This window comes from Falco punctatus, assembly GCF_963210335.1.
Source record: "Falco punctatus genome assembly, chromosome: 6".
Lineage (NCBI taxonomy): Eukaryota > Metazoa > Chordata > Aves > Falconiformes > Falconidae > Falco > Falco punctatus.
In genome coordinates, this window is record NC_137585.1 from 417175 (window position 1) to 443867 (window position 26693).

General features: G+C 46.0%; 1 protein-coding gene across 1 annotated transcript in view; it reads left to right on the plus strand.

Annotated features, from left to right (window-relative positions):
- CLCN1 (chloride voltage-gated channel 1) overlaps nt 1–26693 on the plus strand; it is a 69208-nt gene that overhangs the window by 3533 nt on the left and 38982 nt on the right. The window contains exon 3 of the mRNA XM_080391344.1: nt 1–24875. Coding sequence (XP_080247470.1) covers nt 24696–24875 — 180 coding nt within the window. The 5' untranslated portion in view covers nt 1–24695. The remainder of the gene's footprint in view (nt 24876–26693) is intronic.

Sequence of the window (26693 nt, forward strand, 5' to 3'; positions counted from 1 at the left end):
GCCTTCGCTCTGCACCGCTACTGATGGTCCAGGATCCTCAACACCCCATCGACCCTTCCTGACTGTGCAGGTGAGCAGCTTTGACTGGTTTTAGGTATAACATTTGGTTAAGCGTAGCTTTTTTGTAGTCTTCTATATTCCCATATCATTTCTAGTCGGAGATTAAGAAAAAAACCCCAACATTAACCCAAGAGGAAAATATGAGATCTTTTCAAGATAATTCTCAGGAATGAAATTACATATATGTAGATGTTAGAATGTGCATTCTTTTAGTGTATCTATTGTATCATAAAATGTTTCAAAACATTAGAAAGCAAACTGGAGGGAAGATGGGAAAGTGAATCATTGAGTTGAAACCTCATGAAGTCAACCTCATGAAGTTCAACAAAGAGAAGCGCAGAGCCCTGCCCCTGGGGAGGGGCGACCCCACGCACCAGCACCTGCTGGGGGCATGTCTGGGAGGCAGCCTGGCAGGAAAGGACATGGGGTGCTGGTGGCCACCAGGGTGACCAGGAGCCAGCATGCGAGGCTAATGGCATCCTGGGCTGCCTTAGGAGGCGCGCTGCCTGGGCTGCGGAGGGGTCCGTCCCCTGGGTGCAGATCTGGCCAGGCTGCACCTGGAGTCCTGTGTCTGGCTCTGCACTCCCCAGCACAACCGGGGGTGCCGGAGAGAGGCCAGCAACAGGCCACAGAGAGGAGGATGGGGCTGGAGCATCTCTCCTTTGCGGAAAGGCCGAGAGAGCTGGGACTGCTCAGCCAGGAGAAGAAAAAGCTCAAGGGGAGGTTTATCACTGCATACAGCCACCTGAAGGGGGGTGCGAGGGGGAGGGCGCCAGGCTCTGCTCAGCGGGTCCCAGCGAGAGGCCGTGGGCACACAGACACACAGGGGGCTCCCCCTGCGCACCAGGAAACCCCTTTTCACTGGGAGGATGGCTGAGCACTGTGGGAGGTTGCCCAGAGAGGCAGACGAGTCTCCTCCCTGGAGATACTCAAATGCTGCCTGGACACGGTCCTGGGCCACCTGCTCAAGGTGACACTGCTTGAGCAGGGGAGCTGGACCAGGTGACCTCCAGAGGTCCCTTCCAACCTCTACTGTTCTGTGATTCTGTATGAAAAAGGTACTGAGTGTTGGTTATGCCAGTGGATGAAGGCTCATGAAGGTACAAAGACTGTGAGGAAGGCTGTTTATCTGTGGTAAGGTGTTGTGGCCAGGGAATCTGCAGTAATGGGTATGCTTTAAGAAAACTTAAAATGTGAGGACGCCATGCAATTTATATGAGGAATGATCTCCCAAGGCCCGCTGGGAGGACTTGCCCTCTCAGATGCTGGTGTTTCACAAAGTCGTCCCTGAAACAGGTTGTAGGAATAATTCTTCTGAAGTTGCAGGATGGTTCACTTGTCTCTAGTTCTGGTACTTTACTTCCATCCTCTTCTTCCTTAGTCTCTCTGTCATCAGCCCCCATTCTTTCTATGGTCCTGCTGTTGATCCCTTCCAAATTCAGTGAAGAATGATACTGCCCAAGAGAGGAGAGGGAAACCTTATCTCCTGTTAATTTACTGAGCTGTCCTGATGCCAGGGCAGCAGAGAGATATTAAAGCAGGGAAGCGGCTGCTGTGTCCCAGCACAGAGGGAACAGGAGGGGCCAGGGAGTCTCTGGTTACACTGTCCCTCTCTGTCTTTCCCTCACCAGTAACCTTCTCTCTCAGGGTGCTCGGTGGGACTCTAGCTAAAGCCTTATGTCTGTTGCACACCCATGATTTTGCTGTGGAGAGCAGCCGGGAAGACATCGCCCTGAACGGCCCCTACTCCACAGAACGTTGTCTCTGGGGATATGACTGGGGATGCCTCTCCGACAAAAGCCTTCCGATACCAGCAAACTCTGGTGAGTACAATACCTGCAGAAGGACAGAATGTTTTGTACATGATAGCGGTTCCCTTCTCTGTTCAAGGGGCTAAACACTTCCTTTGCCTGCAAAATATCCTTCCCAGTTTGCATTAGGAAGAATCTGTGCAGGTTCTGCCTGAGCACATGCCCAGTAGCATCTTCCTCCAAGACAGAACGAGGCCATATTCTCCTTTCGTCGGTATGGAAACGGGAAGCGTTCCTAATTCCCTTGAGTGAAAAATATACACCACTGAATTCACCAGACAAGGGAAAACGTGCTGGAGAGACTGAGGGCTGAGTCTGTAGGGATGCCTGGTCTGCAGAGCTGTGTAGAAATGCAACTGCTGGTTGTAAATAGGTTTCCTTTTTCCAGACAACCACAGATAAAGCACTGAAACCTGTCTCTGCCCTTCGTTACAGCTGCCAGAAGGTGTGATTAGGATTCTGCGGCGCTGGGTGTTACCGGGTGCTGTGAGAGCACAGAGCGTGTTGCTCTATGGTGTCTTTTGGGCACATCTGAGAGTGGGGTCTTTGTTTTATAGGTGTTAGGATATAGGCTGTTGCCCCACTTTCTGGTTTAAGTACTTTTAAGACATTACTGCCAACTAGGGAGAACTGCGATCTGTTGCATTTCATGAGTCCTCACACTTCTCTGGACAAGGTGAGGTAGCAGTTTGTACTGTATCTAAAAAGCTACTGCCTTTTGTCACTGAAGTGAGAGTTGGCATCTTGCACTCCAGGTTGCCTAAGGAACAGTGCAAATGGAATCCCAGCCTCTAAAAACGAATGGTGGCATGTTTGTGCCTGAGCACGCAGGGTTTTAAAGGTGGCAGTGTTTGGAGACAAGTAAGACTGTGTTGGGGCTGAGGAAGACATTAAATCTCTTCTTCTTTGAGCTGCTGCAAAGAAAGGTGGAGAGAATTTCTATAGAAGCTAGAACACCGTTTGCTAAGAGGAGTGTATGGTTGCCTTTGGGAACAGAAAGCTGAGGTCTGAGTTCCAACGTTTTCTGCTACTGAGCCCTGCTCTTGTATATGAATGAAGAATTGCACAATGTTTACTGTGACCATGTAGCCCTTCATGACTGAAGGCTTGATTTCAAATCCAGACTTATGTAATGAATGTAAATTTCGTAGCACTCCACATAGGCACATCACAAGCAAGGCTCTCAGCTCAACAGTGTTTTACTAACGTTGCTGAAGGCTGGTCATTACAGTGGAATGGCTAGATTATGAAATATTTCATCTCTGTTGGCCTGGCTTTCTGTAGTGCAGTACAAAATGTAGCATCCTTAGTGTTGGGATTGAGTAACACCAACACTAGGGCACTGAGACTGGGCCTAACAGACATACTGGGATTGCAGTGGCCTCGGCACAGTACACAGACATGTAAGGTTTGTGGAGGGAGAACAGGAGTGTGGTTTTGAGGTCAAAAATTCAGACTGAGTTGGTTGATCTGAGCTGATCAGATTGTATGAGGTACTGAACTGTAAGGGAATACTACAGACCTGAACAAATGCAGTGGTAAAAGAAGAGAGCGTGAGACAGCAAAAATAGTGAGTATGCTATATGGGAAAAATGGCTGCATTTCCTCTGTAACAAACTCATGAATCTCTAGAATTTTCAGTTTAGATTATTTAATTTAGAACTAGACTAGTCAGAGTAGAATAGTGACAGTTTTCTTGCACACTTGTGAGAAGACACAACTAGTATTAGACTTCTTGAGTTCAAAGGGCATCATCTATATAGCTTGAGCTAAGGCAAGTCTGACAAAACATTTGTACATTACTAAATAGCTGTTTAGGAGAGGAAGACAATGTATTGTGGTGTTTAGTCTGGAGAGGAGGAGGCTCAGGGGAGACCTGCTCGCTCTCTGCAACTATCTGAAAGGAGGCTGTGGCGGTTGGGGGTTGGTCTCTTCTCCCAAGTGACAAGTGATAGGAGACGAGGAAATGGCTTCAAGTTGTGCCAGGGGAGATTTAGATTGGATATTAGGAAAAAATTCTTCACTGAAAGCATTGTCAAGCACTGGAACAAGCTGCCCAGGGAGGTGATTGAGTCCCCATCCCTGGAAGTGTTTAAAAAATACATAGGTGTGGCACTTAGGGACATGGTTTAGTGGTGGACTTGGCAGTCCTGGGTTAATGATTAGACTTGATGGTCTTAAAGGTCTTTTCCAACCCAAATAATTCAATGATTCTATGATCTTCATTTATTAATAAATTTATCCCAAATATTTACCATTGAGAGCTTTTTTGGCTTCTGGACAGGACAGGATTGTGTAATAAATGGTAGCTGTTTGATCCCTCAATTGTTCGCATCGGTAAATGCTTACTTCTTTAATTAAATTCAAGTCACTCACATCCCTTTATAATGAGCTTTATGATAAGGAGGCAACTATGCTACAACCTATTTTGTTAAAGAGGTGGCTATAAATTTAGAAATTCTTCAAGAATTACCATATATACTTGAGTTCTTAGGGATCACAGACAGAGTGGCAGCTAGTTGCTGAGAGCATCTAGTTGCTGGATCTAATCCCAGGCATCAGTGCTAAGTAGATGCTGAATCACTAACCTTGATGAAGGATGAATTACTTCTCAAAACAAGAAAAATGTAGAATAGTTACAAGGCTTAGGTAGCTCGTGAACAAGGGACTGTAATTGTGGATGTAGTTGCCTCAAGTGGATCCCAGACACTTTTCGGACTTGAGTGTCAGCAATTTATGCCTTAAAATGCTATCATTAGGAGCATGTTCCTATCAAGTATCATCGTTACCACTATCCACTCCATGTAGTCAGTTATGTTATTTCTTGTTTAGTAAGTGAACAGTAGCAGAGAGCACTTTGAAACTAATGCTACATACATCAGTTTTCATACATAGAGCAATCGCTACTCTGGGCATGCTGCTCTGTAGTAGAAGAGAGACAGTAGGTTATCACTTGTCTTCAAAGACTGTAGGAAGGACTTCTGTTTTCCTCTGATTTAGAAAATCTATTGCAGTGGCACAATCCAAAACCAAAGTCACTTAGGAAGCCCTTATCTTGGGATGAGGGGAGATGGTAGACTGGGTAGTTGCTGGTCAGCCTTCAAGGTCACATATCATCTGCATAAGAGTGCTGATGAGTCAGCAGACCATTTCTTGTCCTTCGATCTCTTCTGTGATTAAAGTATCTCTGGTTATTTATATAACATGTCCACCTTATTAAATTTTCCTCCTCCTGGCTCAGCCTTTTGCCATTTCTTTTCCAGGTGTTTATTGCCTCTCTGTCACTTATGCTTTTAACATTTTCTTGTTATCCTCACACCCCCTTTCCTCACTCTTTGTCTTCCTCTGTGTCTCCTCAGTTTGTTTCTCTGCCGTTCCTGCCCTCAGTATATATGAAGCCAAGTGTTAGGTTTCACAGCTGTGTTTTTCTCTGTGCCTTCCTCACATCACTGCCGTTGGATTCTGTTCTAAAAATATCCCATATGACCCTTTCCCTGTGCTTTCTCAAGGCAGTGAGGGTATTCTCCACAGCCCCCCCTCCCCTCTTTTTGAAGATGTTGTCAATCATACAGAAAGTAATGTTAGAAGGCAGGAGAGACCTGGAGAACTGAGGTCATGAGAAAGATCACTTCTGCTGATTTTTGTTGCTAATTCCAGTGCAACATTCACTGTTAATACAGGGCCAAGCTCTACAGGGCAAGCTGTAGGCTGCTGACAATGACAACAGAAAAGAAGAAAAAGAGTTCTTCAGTTTCTTACTGTCTGATTAAAAGTGCAGGCATTTAGAAGCATCACCTACGGCTATCTGAGAACAATTTTTAGCTTCTCATATTCAGTCTTTGTGGGGGGAGAGAGTCACCTCTTGGATACTGGCAGTATTTATTGGCTCACAGGCTAGCCTCTGCTGAAACTAATGGAGGAGAAAAGAAGAGGTCCATTGCCCATCTTCCGGTAAGTCAGATGGGAGTTTAGTATCTACTGAAGTTAAAGGCTTCCTGTCCACTTACCCACCGCACCCACCTTGCCGTCTACTTCCCCTTGCTCTGGCATCTACTGACTCAGTTCTATAGGCATGTTTGAAGATCTGCACCGATTTCTCTCCCTGCTTCCCATTAGTGGGATCACGCAACTAATACCTTGCCTTGTCAGAAATCTGCTGCAGAAATCAGGGACAGGGTCTTGTCCTGGCTGCATGGTACAAATGCCTGGGGAGCTGAAAGGCATTGCCTTCTGATGTACACGTAGCAGTACTCCTCTCCTGTAACCATCAGCCAGTCCCCGGGCAAACAGACCTCCTGCTTTTGTGCTGTGGGACTGTGCCTGCACATTTCGGAGCTGAGGGCTGGGCTGGTTTCAGAATCCCACTGGGCAACAGCAAGGTTTTCCATGCCACCAGGCATGTCAGGAGGAAGGCTGGGGAAAAGAAAAATGAGACCAGGCCTAGTAACAACTAGCTTTTTCTTAAAGTAATGTGGATTTTACTTGAAGATTTTAGTAAGGTGGAAGACGCATGCCATTCATTGATTCTGGATTAGGAGCAGGTTAAAGGGTGTTTTGAATATAGATTTGCTTCTCCAGAGTGCCAGGCCCTAGACACAAATCATGAGGCACTGTTAACAGCTGTCCTGTCTACCCTGTTTGCAAATAATTTGTTTAAGAACTTCTTCCCCAAACAAGAGTAGTGCTATGTCCATCACTGCAAGGGAGAGATGTTCAGAGCTACCCTACCCATTTAAAACTTGGGAATAGGGAATTTTCATATATTTTGCTGTGGCTGTAAGCTCCACCGTGAGACCTAGCAGCTTCTTGAACAAATTACCTCATTTCCAGTTTCTATTGCTAGCAGATCTGGTCTTCATAGTTATATTAATAATCAAAGTTTATCTGCCAGTATTTTGTTATTGTCTCTATTGAAGTGAAAACAAGAGAGGCACAGAAACATTTAGATGAGAAGGAGCCTCTGGCAGTGTCCAGTTCAAGCCCCTGCTTAGTCATTAATTTCCCTTGTTGCAAGTCATGGCTGTTGCCTCTTGGGCTTTCCCTGGGCCTCTCTGAGAAGAGCCTGGGTCCGACTGGGCTATGCCCTCCCTCCTGGGTAGTGGCAGGCAGCAGACACGTCCCCTTCAGCCTCTTCTTCTCTGCGGTGAATAAACCCAGCTCCATCAGCCTCTCCAGTCAGCAACCCAGGCAAGACTTCCCGAGGTGACACCCACAGCTGCTGTTTATTACTGCTTTATGTTTATATTATTTTATTATTTTATGTTTTTATTATTTTATTATTAGTAATTCATATATATATATAAATAATGATTTATATTATTAAATGCTTTTCCCATGGAGAAAGTTTGATGTAACAGTAACGTGCAACAGAATCAGCACCAAAGATTTTGCTTGCCACTCAGCACTATCTTGCCGGGCTGTCGCCCACATTGTCCTCGTACTAAACTGCAGGAGCAGTTGCAGCCTGGCAGGTGCAGGTTGCCTGCAGGCACCCTACCCTAGATGGCACCATCCTGACAGGGTGCTGCAAGGGGCCTTTTCTGTTACTTCCAGAAAAACAGATTTTTCACCCATTTCCAACACCGTTCAGGTACTGGGTTCTGTCGTGAAGGTGTCCGGGATTATATGTTCTCATATATTTCCAAACAGTCCGAGGTGTCCAGGTACAAACTGGAGCTCTCACACACCAGGAACTAGCTGAAGAGTGGTGGTGGTTGATGCCTCTCAGCACTGCAGTGGTCTATTCGTGAGAAAGCTGTCACAACCATAGCACAGTAGCAGTAAGAATATCTGTATACTTAAGTGGGTTTGTCCAGTTACATGTCCCTTATAATGCTATAAAATTGAAGCTTTTCCACAACCTGTACAGACCTCATGTCCAAGCGATAAATGCTAAGGGCTGGCAGCATGCTGATCAATATAACCCTTCCCATTGATCTTGTGCTGTAAGAAGTAAAATAACCTGCTTGTGTGTAAATGGCATAAGGGGGCATTCCACATTTGTTTGAAACCTGGTCATGTAGCTGCATGCTATAAGCTTTTTTACATGGACTAAGAAAGTACATCATTGTTTTGACAGCTGATACTGGCATGGTAATTTGGTAGTATAGCAGACTAAATTATTTCAGACAAGTTCAGGGTGGGGCAGAAAGACCATGTACTAGCGTTCCTGATATTTAAAAAAAGATAGACCTGTTGCTAGTAAAATCATCAACAATGGTAGTAGAGGGGCAACTGGAATACAGAGGTTACTGCCCAAGCTGTGCAGCAGGTGGCATACAAAGTACAGTACATGAGAAATAATGCAGCAATACAGCAATGTAGAGCAATTACAAATTCTCAAGGTAAACCCCCTGCTGTTGTGAACCTCCACAAAATCACAGCAAAGAACCTGGCCACACTGGAGAGAAGCTGGCAGTAAACACTACCTAAAAATAATTTATCTTGTCAACGCTTGCTTTACTGAAGCAGTGGGAAGTTGCTGATGATGTTGCTGCTGCCAGTGTTGATAGAACAGCTTCTACATACCTGCATGGTGCAATGATAAATGTTAACACAAAGGGAAGACAGATGTAGGTATTAATGCTGGAGGCTACCTTATCAGAACTGCTTTTAAAGTGTTTTCATTTACTTTTAAGTGAGTTAGAACTACTTAGGGAACCAGATTTCATTACTGGTTATTCATGCGAAGGCAATGCTATGCTGTTGTATTTGATAATGGTACAAGCCTCCACACTGAACACAGGAGCAGCAAAAAGATCCTCCACAAGTTGCTGCAACAGAAACTTCAGTGTTTGGACATCACTAAGGATACACGCAGGGTTAAAGGGTTTGCTGACATTGTTAAAACTGAGCCATGTATCTCTACAACAAATTCCAGCCTCCTGGTGAAGTAATTGATGCTTATGTGTCTTTAAAGGAAACAAGTGATTGTTGGCATTGACAGTCATCCATTTCCACAAATACTTATGAAAGGTCATGGATCAAGAATCTTGCCTGTCAGCTGTCGGTATGGGGAGTGGATTCTACAAGTACATAAGACTACAGAGCATCTTTACCGTATTTATTGCATGGTGCTAACACAAGTGTGAGTGGCACCTACACCTTTTCAAAGAAAGCCATTACCTGCAGCATTAAAAACTGACAAATTACATGCATTGTGTTCTTTCCTGCTTTGATGATGTGAGGAAACACAGTGTTTAAGTACATTACCTTGTGGACCCTCAAGTTTGTATCAGATTGAAATTAGGCCAGTTAGTCTTGATGGTGCATAGTCTAGTATACACATTCTTTGATTCTGGGTTAACTACTGTAGTGACTATGGATGTCTATAACCTGAGACTTGGAGGAGCTACCCAAAGCTCTGCTGGGACACTGACGAGAACAGAATTTGCCTGAAGATCAGTCACAGAAGCCGACGAAATGTTTCACTGTTAAAATGAAATTACTCCCTTTAACAGCTACAGAGAAATACCCATTTTTTGAGTACGTGGTCAGCCTAGGTAGAGGCCACAGTCCTGAAGGAGACTTCAGAATTAGATGTGGCTTTCTTCAGACAGCTGGCAGAGCCTCCTGTTCACAGTCCCTGGAAGCAGTCTGCTGGAGCAACAACACAGCAGGGCACACGCAATCCAGGAGGTTTCTGGAGTGCATTGACAACAAGTTCTTAACACAGATAATCAAGGAGGCAGCAAGGGGAGGTGCTAAGGGCCTGATACTTACAAACAAGGAAGGACTGGCTGGGGGTGTGAGGGTCTGGGACAGCCTCAGGGTCTGAGGAGGGCTAAAAACAAGGTCACGGTGTTTGAGTTCAGGAGAGTAGTCTTCGGCTCTCCAGGGCTCTGCTTGGAAGAATCCCATGGGATATGGCCCTGAAGAGAAGAGGGGTCCAAGAGAGCTGGTTGATGTACAGGAATAGTCTCCTGCAGTCTCAGCAGTGACCCATCCTGATAAGTAGGAGGTCAAGGAGAGGCAGCAGGAAGCCTGCCTGAATGAGCAAAGAGCTCCTGGCTGAACTCAGACATAAGTGTGTGAGCAGGGTCGTGTGACCTGGGAGGGATACAGGAATGCTGGCCAAGTGTGCAAGGATGAGGTTAAAAGAGCCAAAGCTCACCTGGACTTCAATCTGGTGAGGGGCATGAAGGGCAACAAGAATGGCTGCTGCAGGTGTATGTGCAGCAAAACAAAGGCAATGGAGAAGAGGACTGAGGACTGGAAGAAAACAAATGTCACTCCTATCTTCAGAAGAGGCAAGAAGTCAAGCAGAGTGCAGGCTTGCCCACCTCACCTCGCTCTCTAGAAAGGTGTGGAGCAGCTCATCCTGGGAACCATTTCCAGACATGTGAAGGACAGGAAGGCAATTGGGAGTAGCTAGCATGGATTTATGTAGGGAAAAATCATACTTAAGCAACCTAACAGCTGTCTGTGATCAGAAGAGAGCTTGGTGAATGAAGGGAGAGCAGTGGATTTTGTTTACCTCTACTTTAGCAAGGCATTTGACACTGTCTCCTACAGCATCCTCATAGCAAGCTGATTAAGGACAGGTTAAAATGGACTTTGAAGCCGATTGAAAACTGGCTGCACTGCAGGGCTCATAAAGTAGTGATCAGTAGCACAAAGGCCAGCTGGAAGCCAATCATTAGCAGTACACCCCAAGGGTCAATACTGGATCCAATACTGTTTAACTTCTTCATTAATTATCTAGATGATGGAACTGAGTAAACTTCAGCAAAGTTGCAGATAATAAAAAGCTGGGATGAGTAGTTGATGTACCAGAGGGTTGCGCTGCCAATTCAGAGGGACTTTGGCAGGCTGGAGGAACAGAGAAGAACCTCACGAAGTTCAGCAAAGGGAAGTGTAGAGTCCTGCACCTGGGGAGGAATAACTCGATGCACCAGTACATGCAGGGGACTGACTGACTGGGAAGCAGCTTGGCAGAAAAGGGCCTGGGGGTCTTGGTGGACACCAGTTTGAAGGCAAGTTAGCAGTGTGACCTTGCTGCAAAGAAGGCTGGTGGCATCCTGGGTGGCATTGGGAGGAGTGTTGCCCGTAGGTTGTGGGAAGTGATCAGTCCTGTCCACTTATCTGTGGCAAGGCCACATCTGGAGTTTTGTGTCCAGTTCTGAGCTCCCCAGTTCAAAAGACATACGGAGCTACTGGACAGAGTTCTGTGAAGGGCCACAAAGGTGATGAAGGGACTGGAGCATCTCTCAGGTGAGGAAAGGCTGAGAGAGCTGGGGCTGTTTAGCCTGGAGAAGAGAAGGTTCAGGGAGGATCTTGTCATCTGATGGGAGGCTGAAGATGATGGAGCCAGGCTCCTCTTAGTGGTGCCCAGTGACAGGGCAAGATGGAACGAGCACAAACTGAAATACAGGAAATTCTGTCTGAATATAAGGAGATAGGGTTTTTTTGCTGTGATTGGGTGTTGGCACAGGTTGCCTGGAGAGGTTGTAGAATTTGCATCCTTGGAGATATGCAAAAGCTTTCTGGACATATCTCAGGGCAAACTGCTTCAGTTAACACAGCTTGAGCATGGTACTGGACAAGACAGCAGGTGTCCCATCCAAAGCTCAAATATACTGTGATTCTGTAATTAACTGAAGTACTCGGAGGAACAGTAGTGCAAGTTACCTACTGGTTGACAAGATTATTGTCTTCTGTGTATGACACAATGTATTTTTACTTCCTCATCTGTAATGAACTCTCTTATCTACCCTTATTTTTAAAGGACTCACAAAAAAAATGGCATTTACTTCTATTACAGAAAAGCAAATTGAACTGTTTACCTGCATCTAAATCCCCAAAAGTTGTGGCTTTAATAGAACAAGATGCATACTGTCTGCCCAACAATATTTTTTTTTGTTCTGAACCCACCGCCTACCTCCTGAGATATAGCAAAACAAACCTTGCCAGTTGGCTTTCTCCATGTCACTCATGGTTTTATTAATATCCAGCTCTCGTTGCTCTTCCCAGCCTGGGAGGTTCAAGTCTGCTTAGCTGTTCCTCATACAGAAGCTGTTCCATAATTTTGACAATCCTCTGAAACTCTTCCAGTCTACTATATTATTTTTGAGAGTGGGAGAAACAGAAATGCAAATATTACTCAAGATGTAGGTGCACATTGCATTTAATTTGGTCTTGCTTTCCTACTTCTTAAGCCATGGTTCTAAAAAAACCACTGAGGTAGTCGTTACCATGACCATTCTATCTAACCTCGAGACCTTGAATAGTAAAAGTCAGCTTAGTGACAGTTGGACGATTCTTGTTTATGCAAAGCTAGAATGTATGTTCCTCCTCACAGTGATCACTTTATGTTTGTTGCGACTATTTCATCTGTCATTTTATTGCTCAGTCATCTTCAGCCAGCCTTTGGTTTTACTCCTCTGAATGACTTGCCAACAAAATGTGAGCCCTTTTCCAGACAGAGAGGTATTTGATGTTACACTGCTTGGCATCAAGTTTATTGTCAGTGGTAGAGGATAAGGTGCTGCGTGTATGCTGCTTTTAGTTCCAGTTCCATATAGAAACAGGGCACGTCGGAAACCTCATTTCCATGAACTGGAAGTCCATAATGCTCCAGGCCCGTAGGGTGAACAAACGGCAGGTTCACCTGAGCTCTGCAGGAACGGTAAAGGCAAATGCAAGATGGAACCCATCACAGCTGTGCAGTGTAGTGGTGACAGAAGAGACAGCTGACGTGTGTAGGAACTTTATTCCATATGTATATGGAAATATTTCCATTGGGAAGACTAAGCAGGGGTCAAGTGAAGTCCTGCTCTTACCTAAACATGTGTTCTAATGCTTCATATGAGGATGTACATTGTGGCTGAGATGGTCTGTTGGCCACCGCATGTAACAGCTTCTTAAGAGCTGCTTCCCTGACCTAGGGTGAACTCAATCAGAGCAGGACCCTGAGCAGTTAACAGCATAAAGACACAAATGTTTTCCCATCGTTTACTGGTGTGTGGGGCTGTCCCTCCCCAGGGGCAGGACCCTATACTTCCCTTTGAACTCCGTGAGGTCCCTCGGTGCCCAGCTCTCCAGCCTGGCCAGGGCTGGCTGAACGGCAGCGCAGCCTCTGGGGTACCAGCTGCTCCTCCCAGTCCTGTATCATCAACAAACTGGCTGGGGGTGCGCTCTGCCCCTTTGGCCAGGTCAGTGATGGACAAGCTGAACAGGACTGGCCCCAGCACTGACCCTGGGGAACCCCGTGAGCTACAGCCTCCAGCTCAGCCCTGTGCTGCTGATTCCAGCCCTCTGAGCTCTGCCATTCAGCCAGTTCTCAACCCACCTCACCATCCGCCCATCTAACCCACCCTTCCTGAGCTCACCTATGAGGATGTTATGGGAGACAGTGTCAGAAGCCTTGCTAAGGTCAAGGCAGACAACATCCGCCACCCTCCCCTCATCTACCCAGCCAGCCATTCCATCATAGAAGGCTATTAGGTTGGTCAGGTGTGGTTTCCCCTCGGTGAATCCATGTTGTCTGCTCCTGATGAACTTCTTATCTCAGAGCATGTGGAGGAAGACCTCCAGGATGAGCTGTTCCATCACCTTTCCAGGGATGGAGGTGAGGCTGACTGGCCTGCAGTTTCCTGGGTCCCTCTTTCTGCCCTTTTTGAAGACTGGAATGACACTGGCTTTCACAATGCTAAGGGTAGATATATCAGAGCTGGTGCAAGGAAAAGAATGTGACTGTCTTTCTTTATGCTGCTCACAATTTTGAGGCAACTGTAAAGGTTCAGGCCAACACTGAAAAATCTTGAATTACTGTGCGTTCTCTCCTCTTTAACCCACCTCGTACCTATCTACCAAAACCAGTCTGAACTACCCCTACCCCATGACCCCTAAAGACTTCCTTTTCTTTTTAACTGCCCTCATGCCAAAAGATAAAAGACCAGACTTGACACTTTGCCTGGAAATGTGGAATAAGGGAGACTAAGAAGTTCAAGGTCTGAGGCATTATTCGCTTTTGAGGAGGCAGGTGCACAGTGTGCCGGGCAGCAGGGCTCAGTGCCAGCCTGACTAGTGGCCCTTCACCACAAGCCCACAGAATGAGAGTCAAGAGTATCTGCAAGAGCAGCCCTTCCCCACAGTACCCTTCGTTCAGTTCTGGGCCTAAGCTACCCCATGTCACCCTTACTCTTTACTTTTACTGTTCCATCACTGTGGGAAACTGCTCGAATGCTATGTAGGCTACCCGTAAGCACAAGCATGTTAAAGAAACACCACTCCTGAAGCACGAATCACAACGGTTTAAACCTGTGAAGAAGTACCAACAACTGCCCAATGTGCCCTGCTGGGTCAACCCTTGTGAGCTCTGCCCCGCTCCTTCATCTCAGCAGTCTTAGGGAACAGAAACCTTTTCCTTCAAAAGTGCTAGTCCTGGGCAGGAAAGAGAGGGAACTCGTGTATCTTCAGTTGGTAGCAAGAAGTTCACCAAATATAGCTTGCTTATTATTTCTTAATGTGCTGTTTCTTCCCGTCTTGCTCGTTTTATATTCTACTCTGCCACCTAAGTCCTGATACCTTACAGAACCTGATAATCCTTAGAGCAAGTGTGCAGTATAATGTTAGTATAATGTGTTAAGGAAACACCCTAAAATACCCAAGCACACGCTTTCCAAATCCTTCCCCAAGGATTTTAGACTGTTTCAGAATGTCTAGTTGTTTCCGCTTCCGACACAACCCCTTTTTTACAAGTGTAGGGGTCTCTGGCCTTCTCCCCACTTTCCCAGATCAGTGTGTTTGGGTTTGTAGTAAACGAATCTTGTCTAAAGAGAATGAGCAACCATCAAATGATCTTAAAGGTCTTTTCCAAACTAAATGATTCTGTAGTTCTGTGATTCTATGACATTTTGCTAGTGAATGTGGAGAACTGCGGGTCTGACACAACTGCTTCTGTAACAGTATATCAGCTGACTCTATGCTTTTCAAGGTGAAGTTTTACAATATAATGTGATCTACTGGTAGGTAGCTGTGAAAGGGGCAGGCTTATTTTTTTCCTTCTGTGTTTGGACTGCCCCTGTTGTGATGGATCTAGTGCCCGTGATTGCAATGTTAAATGAGCTCAGGCCATTGATTGAACAGAAACCTAACCCATCAAAACAGTTTTCCATAAATGCAGCTTGGTCACCTCTCAGTCACGTGATTGCTCAAACCCCACAAAAGGAAGAGGAAATTGTTTGGTAGTACAATGCTATGGACTATTGTAAAGAATGACTTTGTACGGGAGGGACAGCGCAGCTACGGGAGTCAGGCTTCTGATGCTGAACATTAAGAGGGTTATCAGTGCACTTTCAGACTGAAGATTTAGGAGAAGAAAACAGATGCAAAAAACATTTTCTTTAAGTCATTTCTATGAAGGATAATTCTGTATCCTCAAGTGCAGGGCAGTTTGGAGTCTGTGAACAATCAATTTAGACATAGAAAACAAATATGGTTCCATTTAAGTAGAGTACCAAAACAAGAACCAAAGTAGCAGTGTACCTACTTCTGTGCAAATGCTAGGATTAAAATAACATGTAGGACCAGTCTTTTGTCCTAACAGAAGATATACCAGGACATAAAAACCTTTGTGGCAGAGAATCAATGGGAAATTATGATACCAGAGTACAAAATATGCAGAAAGATAAGGTAAACCATACTAGTGATAGACAAGGAGGAGGAGTAGAGGGAGTGGGATTTTAAAAATTTCTCAAGGATCATCTCTGCTTTTTTTTTGTTTTCTGATTGATGCCTATCAAAATATGTTCTAGACATAACACTACTTGTGGAATAGAGTATGGCAATACATACAATAGATAGGCAAAAATAGAGTTACACCCCAGATCAAGAGCATTGTCTGAACAAGGTACCACAAATACTCTTAGAGATTTTTGCTGACCCTGAACACCAGACAATGCACGTGAGCAGGACTGTGAGCAATGTTATTAAACATATGAACATAGTATCTAAAAATCAGTAATCTCTCATAAACAGTGTGAGTTAGCAGCTTCTAGAACTTAAGTTCTCAAATTAAATGCAAGTTAGAATAGTTCCCATAATTTATCCTCTGAGCCTTCTTTTTCATTGGCCCTTTACCCCTTCACCACTCCTGACTGATCAATAGCTTCTAATACTGATCTACAGCTACTCCCTGGATTCTTGTTCCAGGTTGAATATTTTCAGATGACATGGACGTTAAATGTCAGCCCTGGTACGCAATGCCATTTGTGAGTCATTTCCTGCACTTTCTTCTAATGATTGATCTTGTCCTGGGCTTGAAATACTAGGCTACCCATTCCTTACATCAGGAGATTGTGGCTCCCTCATGGCCCTGGGGTACTTTTTGCACCTCTTCCCCTCGTGACAGTCAAAATTGGTCCTTGCTGGGAAGTATACAGCAGCTTTAGTTTAATGAATCCTGCAGAGAAAAAGACTCTCTGTAGCCTCGTGTCGAAGTGTGACCCAGTGCTTCAACCTGGATGCGCTTGCTCCATGCAGTTCTTCCCTTCCCCCATGCAGTTCTTCCCTTCCCCCAACGCTTCCCTGCAAGTCAAAGCAGGGGGCTTATAAAAGAGGGAGGGAGTCCTGTGAATGTTATGCTGACTCTCACTATCATCCCTGTGTCAGCAGCCAGTGATAACAGGAAAGGTTACTGCCGCAGGGAAATTGCTTTGCCCTCGTTTGTGATGGATTTAGTATGTGCACTGCCAAGGGAACCGCTGTCTTCACTCCATTTACTTCGTCTTTATCTCATATTACTACCAGGGATCGTTTTATGGGAAACAGGCAAGAACCTTGCTGTGCAGGGTGGTTAGGTGGTTTTGTACAGAATCTGCGTTTGGATGGGGAAGGAGGAGAGCAGGAAGCTTAGTCAAAACTGTACAGGATTTACTAGTATAACTTTGATAGTAAATTAAGTATTTAAAAAATCCGTAATGGCAGTGATAACGTATCAGTGCTACAATTTTTGATATTGACATCATTTATCTCAGTTAGCTGAGACAGGGCAGGACAAACTAGTACAGTCAGCAACTAGTTCTTGGCAACTGTAGAATTCATACAAGTGTGGCATTTTCTTTAATAATGGTGAAAGTCTGAAATGTAAGCAAGACCTGAGTGTTACTGAGAAAAGGTTTATGGTTGCTTATGTCTCTGCTGCAATCAGAAAAGACAGTCCCTTTCCTAATTTCTAGGTTTGTTCCTGACCCCTTTCCTAACATGCATGTGGCCATGCATCAACTGGAATTGAGATCTGAGCAGGCTGAAAATTAATTTTTTGTTGTCTCAAGCTTCTTGATCACTAGTTCCAGTACGTAACAAATTGGGACTGTCCTTTTCAACAAGTCTGCTCCTTAAGTCCCCTAAATCAGTAGCATGATCACCCTCTCGGAGAGATCAGTAGGTTCTAGGGCCTCAAAGAAGTGACTTTTCAGGCATTTGAAAGTTGAACATCTATCAGGAAAATGAAATAAATTATTTCTTTTCTGTCATCCATTTAATCCTAGCCATGGCCTCCTGGAGGTATCTGTCCATACTCAAGGTTTCTTTTTCTTGCCCAACCCCAGCTCAAGCATACCCCTAACATGTCCTTGAAACCTTCCCTTTTCATCTTATTCCAAATAATTTTGTTTCGTAACCCAGTCCTCCTCCTAAACTTTTCCGTGATGACCCTTTTTTCCTAGTTGGCCATGACTTACATAAGAGGTAGCATTCTTCTCTTGAAATTAGCCAAGTCCAACAGAAAACCAGGAGCCCTAGCACAGCCGGTGCCAGCCCATTTCTGCACAGCTGACCGCTGCCTTTTCTTTCCACCCTCACGATGTCAGTCATGCTGCTGTGTAGTTCCATGATTGATAGATTGAATGTGCAATTATTAATTTTACCTGTGCAACAATCAGTCTACAGGGAGGAGGGGAAGAAAGGCACAAATTATCTACCATGGACTGCCTACCATCTCTCAAGGATGGTTTTAGCTGACAACAAAATACAGGTCATGGTGCAGGTGACTTATTAGGAGGGTACATTCACCATTTGGAATCAGAGTTCATCATCTAGACCAGGGGTCCTCAAACTACTGCCTGCAGGCTGGATACGGCCCCCCAGGGTCCTCAATCCGGCCCCCGGTATTTACAGAACCCCCTTGCACCCCCCGCCCCCCCCCCCCCCCCGCGGGTTGGTGCGGGGGAAACTGAGCAGCCGCAGATGACCTTCTGCCACGTCATCCACGCGCCGGCCCCCTGTTTAAAAAGGTTGAGGACCCCTGATCTAGATACAAAGGTAAAGAGCAATTTCCCAGACAGTCTGTAGATTCTCTGTCCTGGAATAATAGCATTCACAAGCTTAGAAGCATCTCTAATATGTTTTGGTCGCTAGGGACGAATCTGTATTTCCTAGATGTTCCTTAGTCTCTTTGCTAAAAATGTCTTCAAGCTGATTACTTCAGAGAATGTTTGTGATGCAGCATTACTCTCCTAGAAAATAAGAAATCCACTGAACCCCCTTCAAACCGCTCATCATGTGTTTGCTAGTTCTTGATTTTAGCTGCTTTTGGATGCATAATACAGTTATTAGAAGTTTTCTCCCTCTCAGCAGTCTAATTCTACTTTTTATATTTTATTTTTCTTTTTTGCTTTAACTTTTTGATACTTGCATACACACTGTGCCTATTTGATTTGTTCTCAGCTTATTCTGAGACAGGACAATCTCTACCCCACCAGTAAGACATCTCTTCCTTTGGAAAGCCATTGAGCATAAGCAAGGAAGAAATGGTTTAATAGAGGTTACAGGGTGCTGTAGGGTAGAGAGTCACCGAGGGAATTGAGGGTTGCAATTTAAGAAGAGGGGCAGCTGTAGGGGAGGAGCCATCCAAGCTGTGGAGGTGTGGAAACAATCTCCTAGGCAATGAAGTGTAAGCACAAAATTTTAGCAGCTCAGAAGGTCACCGAGTTAATTGCAACCAGGGGTGTAGTGGGTGGGCAAGAGTTGTGTGAACACTATAGATTTATTTCTGAGCTTCCTGACTTATACTGAAGTTTTCTCTATTGAAAAAAAAAAATCAAATAATCTTATTTTTATTCTAGTAAAGACTGTTTTATTTTAAGTTTTGAAGCCTGCTGGTCCTGACCAAAGCGCTCGCCAGGGCATTCTAGGCAGATCCACTTTGAAGTTCTGGATGAGCTGGGATCCATTTGAAACACCTAATTTTGCTGTCTTCTCTTTTATCTGATTTTCTGTGTCTGGCTCTTGTTGCTTGGTTTAAGTTCTCTGCTTGTTCCTTTCGCTGTCGGTTCAAAACTACACTGCAATGTAAGATAAGTAATTTACCTTAGGTACCCGCATCAACATAGATATGGCTTTGTTTCATTTGATTTTGGGGTGAATTCACAAAGTGCTCTGTGCAGACTGTCACAGTTGGGTTGTTTCTGGAACATAAATGGAACACAAAGGACATAAGCCTGCCCTTTAAAGCTCATTTGGTTTTTGCCAAGTCATGGCATATCATGCTGTTGTATGATGTTGTACCACGGTGTCATCATGTCTTACATGATCTGTTCAAGTTTCCATCCAAGTTCATCTGTTCCAACATCTGCTTCAATGGCTCCTTCATGACCCCGTCTTCCTATAAGTGTTTTTCTGCTCTCAGCTGAGAGATCTTTTTTTTTTTTCTTTTCCATTCTGCCTTTCCACTGGTAACATCACCATGTCCCTATTTGAGTTATCAAAAGCTGATGATTCTCAAAATCTGCCCTGTTTCTGTCCATTCTGTTCTATTCAGCCTAGTATTAGTCAGTACATGTCCTCTTGAATGTCATCATATTATCTTGTTATGTCTCCACGATGAAAGCCCTTAAACTTTCTGGACTTTTTCTTTCTACTTTTACTGTGAACTCAACCCTTCTTTCAAGTGTCCTCTGAGAGTTCTCTGTCGTCATCTTCCCATGTTCAGCCTTGCTTACAAGGCGCTCCTGCACTGCTTAAATTTCTGTCTTTTGCTGCTGTTTAAGCCTTAATCCATGGTCTATTTCTCTCTTTCATTATAAATGCTGTCTTTTATCCCAGTCTTCCTCCCTCTTCCTAATACTTTTAGCAGCATTATTTCTCTCCCAAAGCTCCAGTTGCCTCCTGTACCTCTTTGAATCCTCCATGGGTATCTTGTCTTATAAAAAGTCCCATTTAAGCACCTTGTTCTCCTCTACAAGCCATTACCTTATCTTATGTCTACTGAAGTCTTTTTCCTGCCTTTCCACTCTTTGCTGCTCCATCTGCAGCTGTTGCTAGAGGTAAAGAACACTTGCTGTGACTTCTTCCTGTCCTGCATCCCATCCCTTCGTGTCCTCCTGTGCTTTCTTTGTCTCTTGCTGCCTCTGTGGTTATTATCTCTTAGAGCTGCTGTTACTGTTAAGGAGTCCTCCTTTTGTCACCTTTCACAGAATAATTTAGATTGGAGAAGACCTGTAAGATCATCAAGTCCAACTGATAACCCAGGACCTCCTCCTTCAAAACTCCCTTTTTCCCTTTCGCCTTTACAGTTTCTTTTGTCTCATAGCCTGTCTTTTATATTCTCTCCTTCACAGCCTTACGGACCTCTTGGACTGAGCTCTCTTAAGCTTGGAATATTATCTTTTCTTTATTCTTGAATGACTGCTTTTCTATTCCACATACGTGGTTCTGAGTAACAATAACCCTGCCTCCACAAATCCAACTCTTCTGTCTGGGGTGGTGGTGGGCTCTGTACCACCATCTGCGGCGGTGCTTGTGTGTGCAGTGTGTTACATTCCAGTGGCAGCTGCAGTCGTAAGGCTCGTACACAGTGGGTCAGGAAGTGGGCTAGATCTTTTAGGGTGAATCTGCTAAAGAAACAAAACCAGAAAGCTCTGGTATAAGCAAAAGGCTCAGAAGTTAGTATGATGTCTGATAATTTTGTGGGCAGGGCACAGAGAACAACATCAAGCTTGACACTGTTGATTAAAAGCACTTGGATTTCAGGTGATAAATCTCCTGAGACAGGACCGTGAGAGAACTGCGAGTCTTCAATCATCCCTCCTCCCATACTGTCAGAGCTTTCACTATAAAGGCAGTAGGATGGGAAGGCTAGGAGTTCTACTTCTGCATCCTGAAAAGCATTCAGGGAAAAAAATAAAGGCAGAGAAAGGGAGACTTGTGACAAAACTGGGAAGAAGAGAGAGAAAGATAGATGTCTGACTCGAGAAGAGACCCATCTTGGGTAAGAGTTCTTCTGTTCCTTTCTTTTTCCTCACCTAAGACTCTAATTTAGGCTGTAGCTGTAGTTTTATCTGTCCTGAAGATGTCCTGCTCGAAGAAAGTACCACAGAAACACACTCTGAAGTCCTTCTAAGGGCCTGTAATATGCAAAGAAAGAACTGGTGTATGAGCAGGTTGTATACCTGTCCTCTTGTGTGCTGTGGGGCAGGCTAGGAACTGCGGTGAGCCCTTTCAAGAGGCTTAGGTGCACCAGAGGAGTCAGGCCATACATACAGGTCATCTCTGTTTGTTGCAAGCGCAGGATGCATCCTCCTCTGTTTCCACACTAGTCTCCTGGGTCTGTGGGCAGCCGCTCAAGCAACAGCAGTGCCACACTGCTGTGTCCTGGTACAAACGCAGAGCTAGGTCTTGGTAGTATAAAGCAGGACAGATGAGCAGTGAAGCAAATACGTAAAGGAGGACTGTGGCAGGAAATTAGAGGAAGAGCGATAGGGAGATCGGGCAGCAGTTGCTGGGCAGCAGCAGTGCAGAAAGGCAGGTCTAGTCAGGCTGTGCTCAGTATTCTGTACCTTTGGGACTCTGCTCATCTAAAAACGTGGACAAGACAGTGGGCAGAGCTGGGACAATACCTTTCGTTAGGTCAGCTGTGACAGCTGGAAAAAGTGGACAAGCTGTTGGGTCTACAGTTTTTCCTTTGAGTCTGAAGCAGAAGCAGCAGATCTCAAAGTGAATACAAGTTGAGAATAGCTGCTTTGAATGTAACTAGACTAGTGTCAGTGAGACTGTGGCGAAAGGTTATTGGTGCCTTGTGGGATAAAGAGGACATTAATAGTGACCAGAATGCTGACAAAGCACTTCCCTCCCAGGGGAAAGAGGGAGAGACTGATTTATAAGCTGTGGAGCATGGTAGGATTAGTGTTCAGGACGCAGGAAACAATGTGACATAAATCCAGTATCTCTACAAATGGCATATATTTTGTCATGCACTGGAATGGTGAATTTCAGTTCTCAGTTTTTGCCTTGGTACCAAGACAATATCTGGGTGCAGAAATTTGAAGTAGTGATGTTATCTGATGAGAAGTGGTCTCCCACAGGGACCGAGAGAAGTGCTAGGTCCTTAGCTGCAGCTGTCCGTAGGACTAGGTCCTTGGAGTCTACACGTGCGCCGCTGTGTGCATAACGGTTGTTCAGTTTCATGCTGTGTAGCTGTCAGTCTGTCACTTGGTCTAGTCAGTGAGGTGTATTACACTGCGGAAAGTACGAGTGAGGGCACAGGGGGTTTGTGGGTTGTCTTCCTCCAGGTTTCTTGTTTGAGTAGCATCTAGAGCCATTTGATGAATGCTGACCTTGGGGTCCTTCATGCTTTTATCGATGAGGTGAGTGAGGCTGGGGCCAGTTTGGAGGCTGAGAGGGACAGCTCTAGGAAATAACTTTTCAGGGTAGGAAACTATAGGGTTACGCTATAACTATATAATTATTTTCCGTGGAATTTCCACCACAGTGTTGTACAAGACAGAGAGGAGAGTTTGATTAGCTGGCAGTATGGCATTCTTTTTTATACTGAAGCAATTTCTGATGTGCTGTTCTTGTGCCTTTTGAAAAACAAGAGCTAGAAGAGTGCACTGTGGGGTAAAGGTTCCCAATAATTTTCTCCAGTGTCTGTGATGAGTGTTCTTCTCCAGTAAACGTAATAGTAACTGGAGATCTGGAGCTGTATTACAGCTTCAAAGTTTGCTAGGGCTTACTGTGGTTGGTCTTTAGGTTTCCTACATATGATGTACACATATTCTATACAGTATTTTGTATTTTACACACTATATAGCATACGCTATGCATAATTTTTTATGTAAGCCATAGTGACATCGGTCTTCCAAAAGCATCTCAATATGTTGGGAACAATTAATGCCTTTATGATGGAAATCTGTGGGGGTATCCCAGAGTTCTTCACTGAGTTCCTAGACATGGTCACTTAGAAACTCTTCTTTAAGATGGTTTATTACAAGTTTTGTCCTACTGACGGGCCACAGTCTTCCTCCAGGGAACATGGCTTATTGACAGTGAAGTGGGTGCTGGTGAGAATAAAACAGATGAAGCTGTGTGTTTTGAGTCAGCACTGATACTGCTTCTGTAAGTATTCAGAGCTTACCTGGCCTGCCACCAGGTGTGGGTTGTACAGACTTAACACTATCCATATGGGTATTTTTGCTAATGGATATCCATATGGATATGGTTAGCAGAAACGTTGTAGGAGGTAAGGAGGTGGTTTATGGAGGAAATCAAGTATGTCTTCTTCTCGGAGACTTTCTTTGTACCCCACTCTCAAGGAGCATGCAGACTGAGAAAAAGCAAAACGAGCCTCCAGGAGAAATGTTTTACAGGGATCAGCAAAATGAAATAAGGTTCTGGACCCAAAAGAAGGGTGTTTTGCCTTTCTCTCCCCACTATCCTGCCTGCAAATGTCTTATCCTGCAGTGTGAGAAGCTTGGAAACCGTTACTCTGGAGAGGTGGCAGTGTACAAGAGAAGGAAGAAGGAGTTAACAGTAGCTCTTCAGTGACTGTGTTTGAGGGATGTGGGGCCATCTTTTCTTGTACACAGTTTCTAGGATCTTGAACTCATTGCCCTTCATTGATTAATAGCCATCAAAAGACATATGGTCACAGGCAGCACACCGACAGTACTGGGAGGTGTCTTTAGACCACGTTGCTGGAACATGCTTCTAATTCCTGTCACTGGCTCGTAGCTTACGGGTGTTGGCTGAGCTTATTGCTTTTTTGCCTGGCTGAGAAACAAGTGGCAGAGTGGAAAGGAGAAGCTGTTGAATGCTCTAGCATGTGGAAAAGTGAGCATCAAGAATAAATTTCTGCATATAACCATAATTGAATACCCACAGAGCAATTTGGTGACATTCTGCGTAACAGGGATGCCTGACTTCTCCACTAGGGCTTGCTGCTTCTCTTGTGGACCATGGACTTGGAAAAATTGTCTTGGGACTCTGAGTGTGCACCCATCTAGTTCTATCTCACCATAGCTGCTGGTGTCTTTATGATTGCCACTCAGTCTTTTGGACACCTGGTATCTGCGCAGAGAATGAGGAAGCCCACTGAATTTTGTTCTCATTACAGATATGGCTTGCTCAGGATGGGGCGGTGTCAAAAAAGAGATCCCCTGGATAACAATTTCTGCTTCCTCCTGTCTGCTTTCTGTCTCTGTACCTCTAGCTCTGTCTGTCTTAGCGCCTTCTTTTCTCCTTACCCCCCCTTCCCTCTCCTTCAGGAGTTCCCCTCTTGCACGCACCTGATATTCAATCCCAGCAGAGTTAGTGCCTTTTGCTGAGATCAGACATGACACTGGGGAATCATGTGGCAGAGGAAGGTTGCTATAAATATAATTAAACCCTGCAATCACTGCCTTTGGGCAGGAAGGGGAGAAAGTGAGAGAGGCATAAGGAGGAGGAGGAGGAGGAGGAGGGGCAGAGAGAAAGTGAGCGCAGGAACAGGGTAAGTCAGAGTGGTCTGGGGAGAGAAAGAGAGGAAGGAGGGAGCAGAAGTGCAAAGGCCATACTCTCAGCCAGAACACAAGGTGGTTCTAGGTAAGCGTGAAGACAAGTAGAGGCATGGATAGCTCAGAGATCATGACGCAGGAACCCAGCTCGAAGTCAGCTTTGTGGGGGGGCACACCGCAATACAACTATGTCTGCTTTGAGAAATGCACCCATTACGGGATACGTTTGGAGGCAGGACGCGAGGCCGGGGGGACAGGGGACGACCTGGAGAACTCCCTCAGCCACCCACAGGTAGGGCTGGACAAGGGGATGTTTGTGGCAGCACAGGTCTCCCTGGGATCGCAGAGGCTCCTGGGGCTCACAGAACGGTGCTGCAGAGCACACATCCCTGTCCATTCCCAACCCCACCAGCTCTCCCCATCGCTTGCTGACTCCCAGGTCAGGCATTGACTTTCATGTTTGTACTTAACATCCGGGAGTACTGTCAGCATTTTGAGTCAGGGACATTTTCACCTGCCATGGACACAAAGAGAGTTAGAGTGGGTGAACTGGGATGGGGAAAATCAACCAAACCATTAGTGTATTTGTAACAGCAAAGAGGAGCTGCAGCTGCCTTCAGCAGCATGATACTAAGTAGAGCAGAAGAGTGAATAAAACCAAAGAAAACCGTAATGTATATAGTGGGTATCTTTCTGCACAGCTGTATAGGCTAAGTCATGCGGAGCTCTTTTCTGACTTCCCTCTGACCGAAAAGCACTTCGTGGTCAGACCCATACAGGGAGATTGATGGTTTTGGTAACTCTTAGGGGAGCTGTGAGGGGTTTTCTAACCCTTAAACTTGACCTGACTCTTGCCCGGGTTCATACAAGCTGCGGTTCAGAAAAATATCTGGGACATAGATGTACTCTGGTTATAGCTTCTTGTTCCGTTATCCTCTGTATCTCCTCTACCTCCCCGTTGGGGACAGCCTCCTGGAAAGGGGAGGTTTCACAGCGAGCCCCGGTGTCTTATTGCCCGCGGCTCTGCTCAGACTGAGCTGCCTGGGAGGGCTTTGGAGCACTGCAGGCAGGGACAGGGTGAGGGAGAGGGCCGGTGAATCTGGCATTCATAGCGTGAGTGTTTATCCTCACATGACTACAGATCCCCAAACATGAATGCTTAGGTGAGTGGCTGGGGGGTGAGGGAGGGGATGCATTGACCACCTGAATGCTTTCGTGATTTAGTGCTAAGAAAAAATCCACATTTGCCACATAGAAAAACTTCCAGTAGATAAGCATCCCAGCGTGGATATGTGCCACACTGCAAAAAATTGGAGACTGGGTTCCAGGCCAGTGTTCAGGAGTTTCTCTTCTGCAAGTGCCTAAAACACCCGCGGGTTTGCAGCGTCTCCTGCACCGAACTGCCCCATCGGGCGCCGCTGCGCTGGGGTCACCCCGGCGGGGGCCAACGGCTCCTGCAGTGGCCGCACTGAGGCCGAGCTCCACCGGGGTTCAGTCTTGAATCGCCGCCTGCTGCCGAGTGCCAGCCCCGCGGCCCGGCCCGGCCCGGCTCGGGCGGGCGGCTGGACCCGGGGCGGGGACGGGAGCGGGACGACACGGGGCGGCGGGCGGTAGGACCCGGGGCGGGGCGGACCCGGGGCAGGCGGGGGAGCAGCGCGTGCCTCAGCGGGGCGCAGACCCACCCCGGCGCGTGCCGCCCGGCGTACTGGTGCCCCGCGCGTGTCACGGCGCGGGGGGGAGGGGGCGTCCCCCGCGCAGATAAGGGCGTCCCGTGTGCCCCCCGCAATGTCCCCAGGCGGGCACGCGCCTGCGAGAGGCCGGCGATTGCGGGACAGGGCGCGGCATCCGCAGGTCCGCGGGAAGTGACTGCGCCACGGGAGCGCTGGGACCGGGCCGCCGCGCACGGGACTGCACGTGTGTTCACGTGTGTGCTCCGCACGCAGGCGTGTGCACGTGTGTTCATGTGTGCGCTCCGCAAGCAGGCGTGTGCTGGCAGAGCCGGGTGAGCTGCGTCTGTGTGCTGTGCAGGCGAAGTACAAACAGGCATGCTGATGCACACCTGGTGCACACGTGCACAGGACGCATTATTAGCATGACAACCACCGCGCTG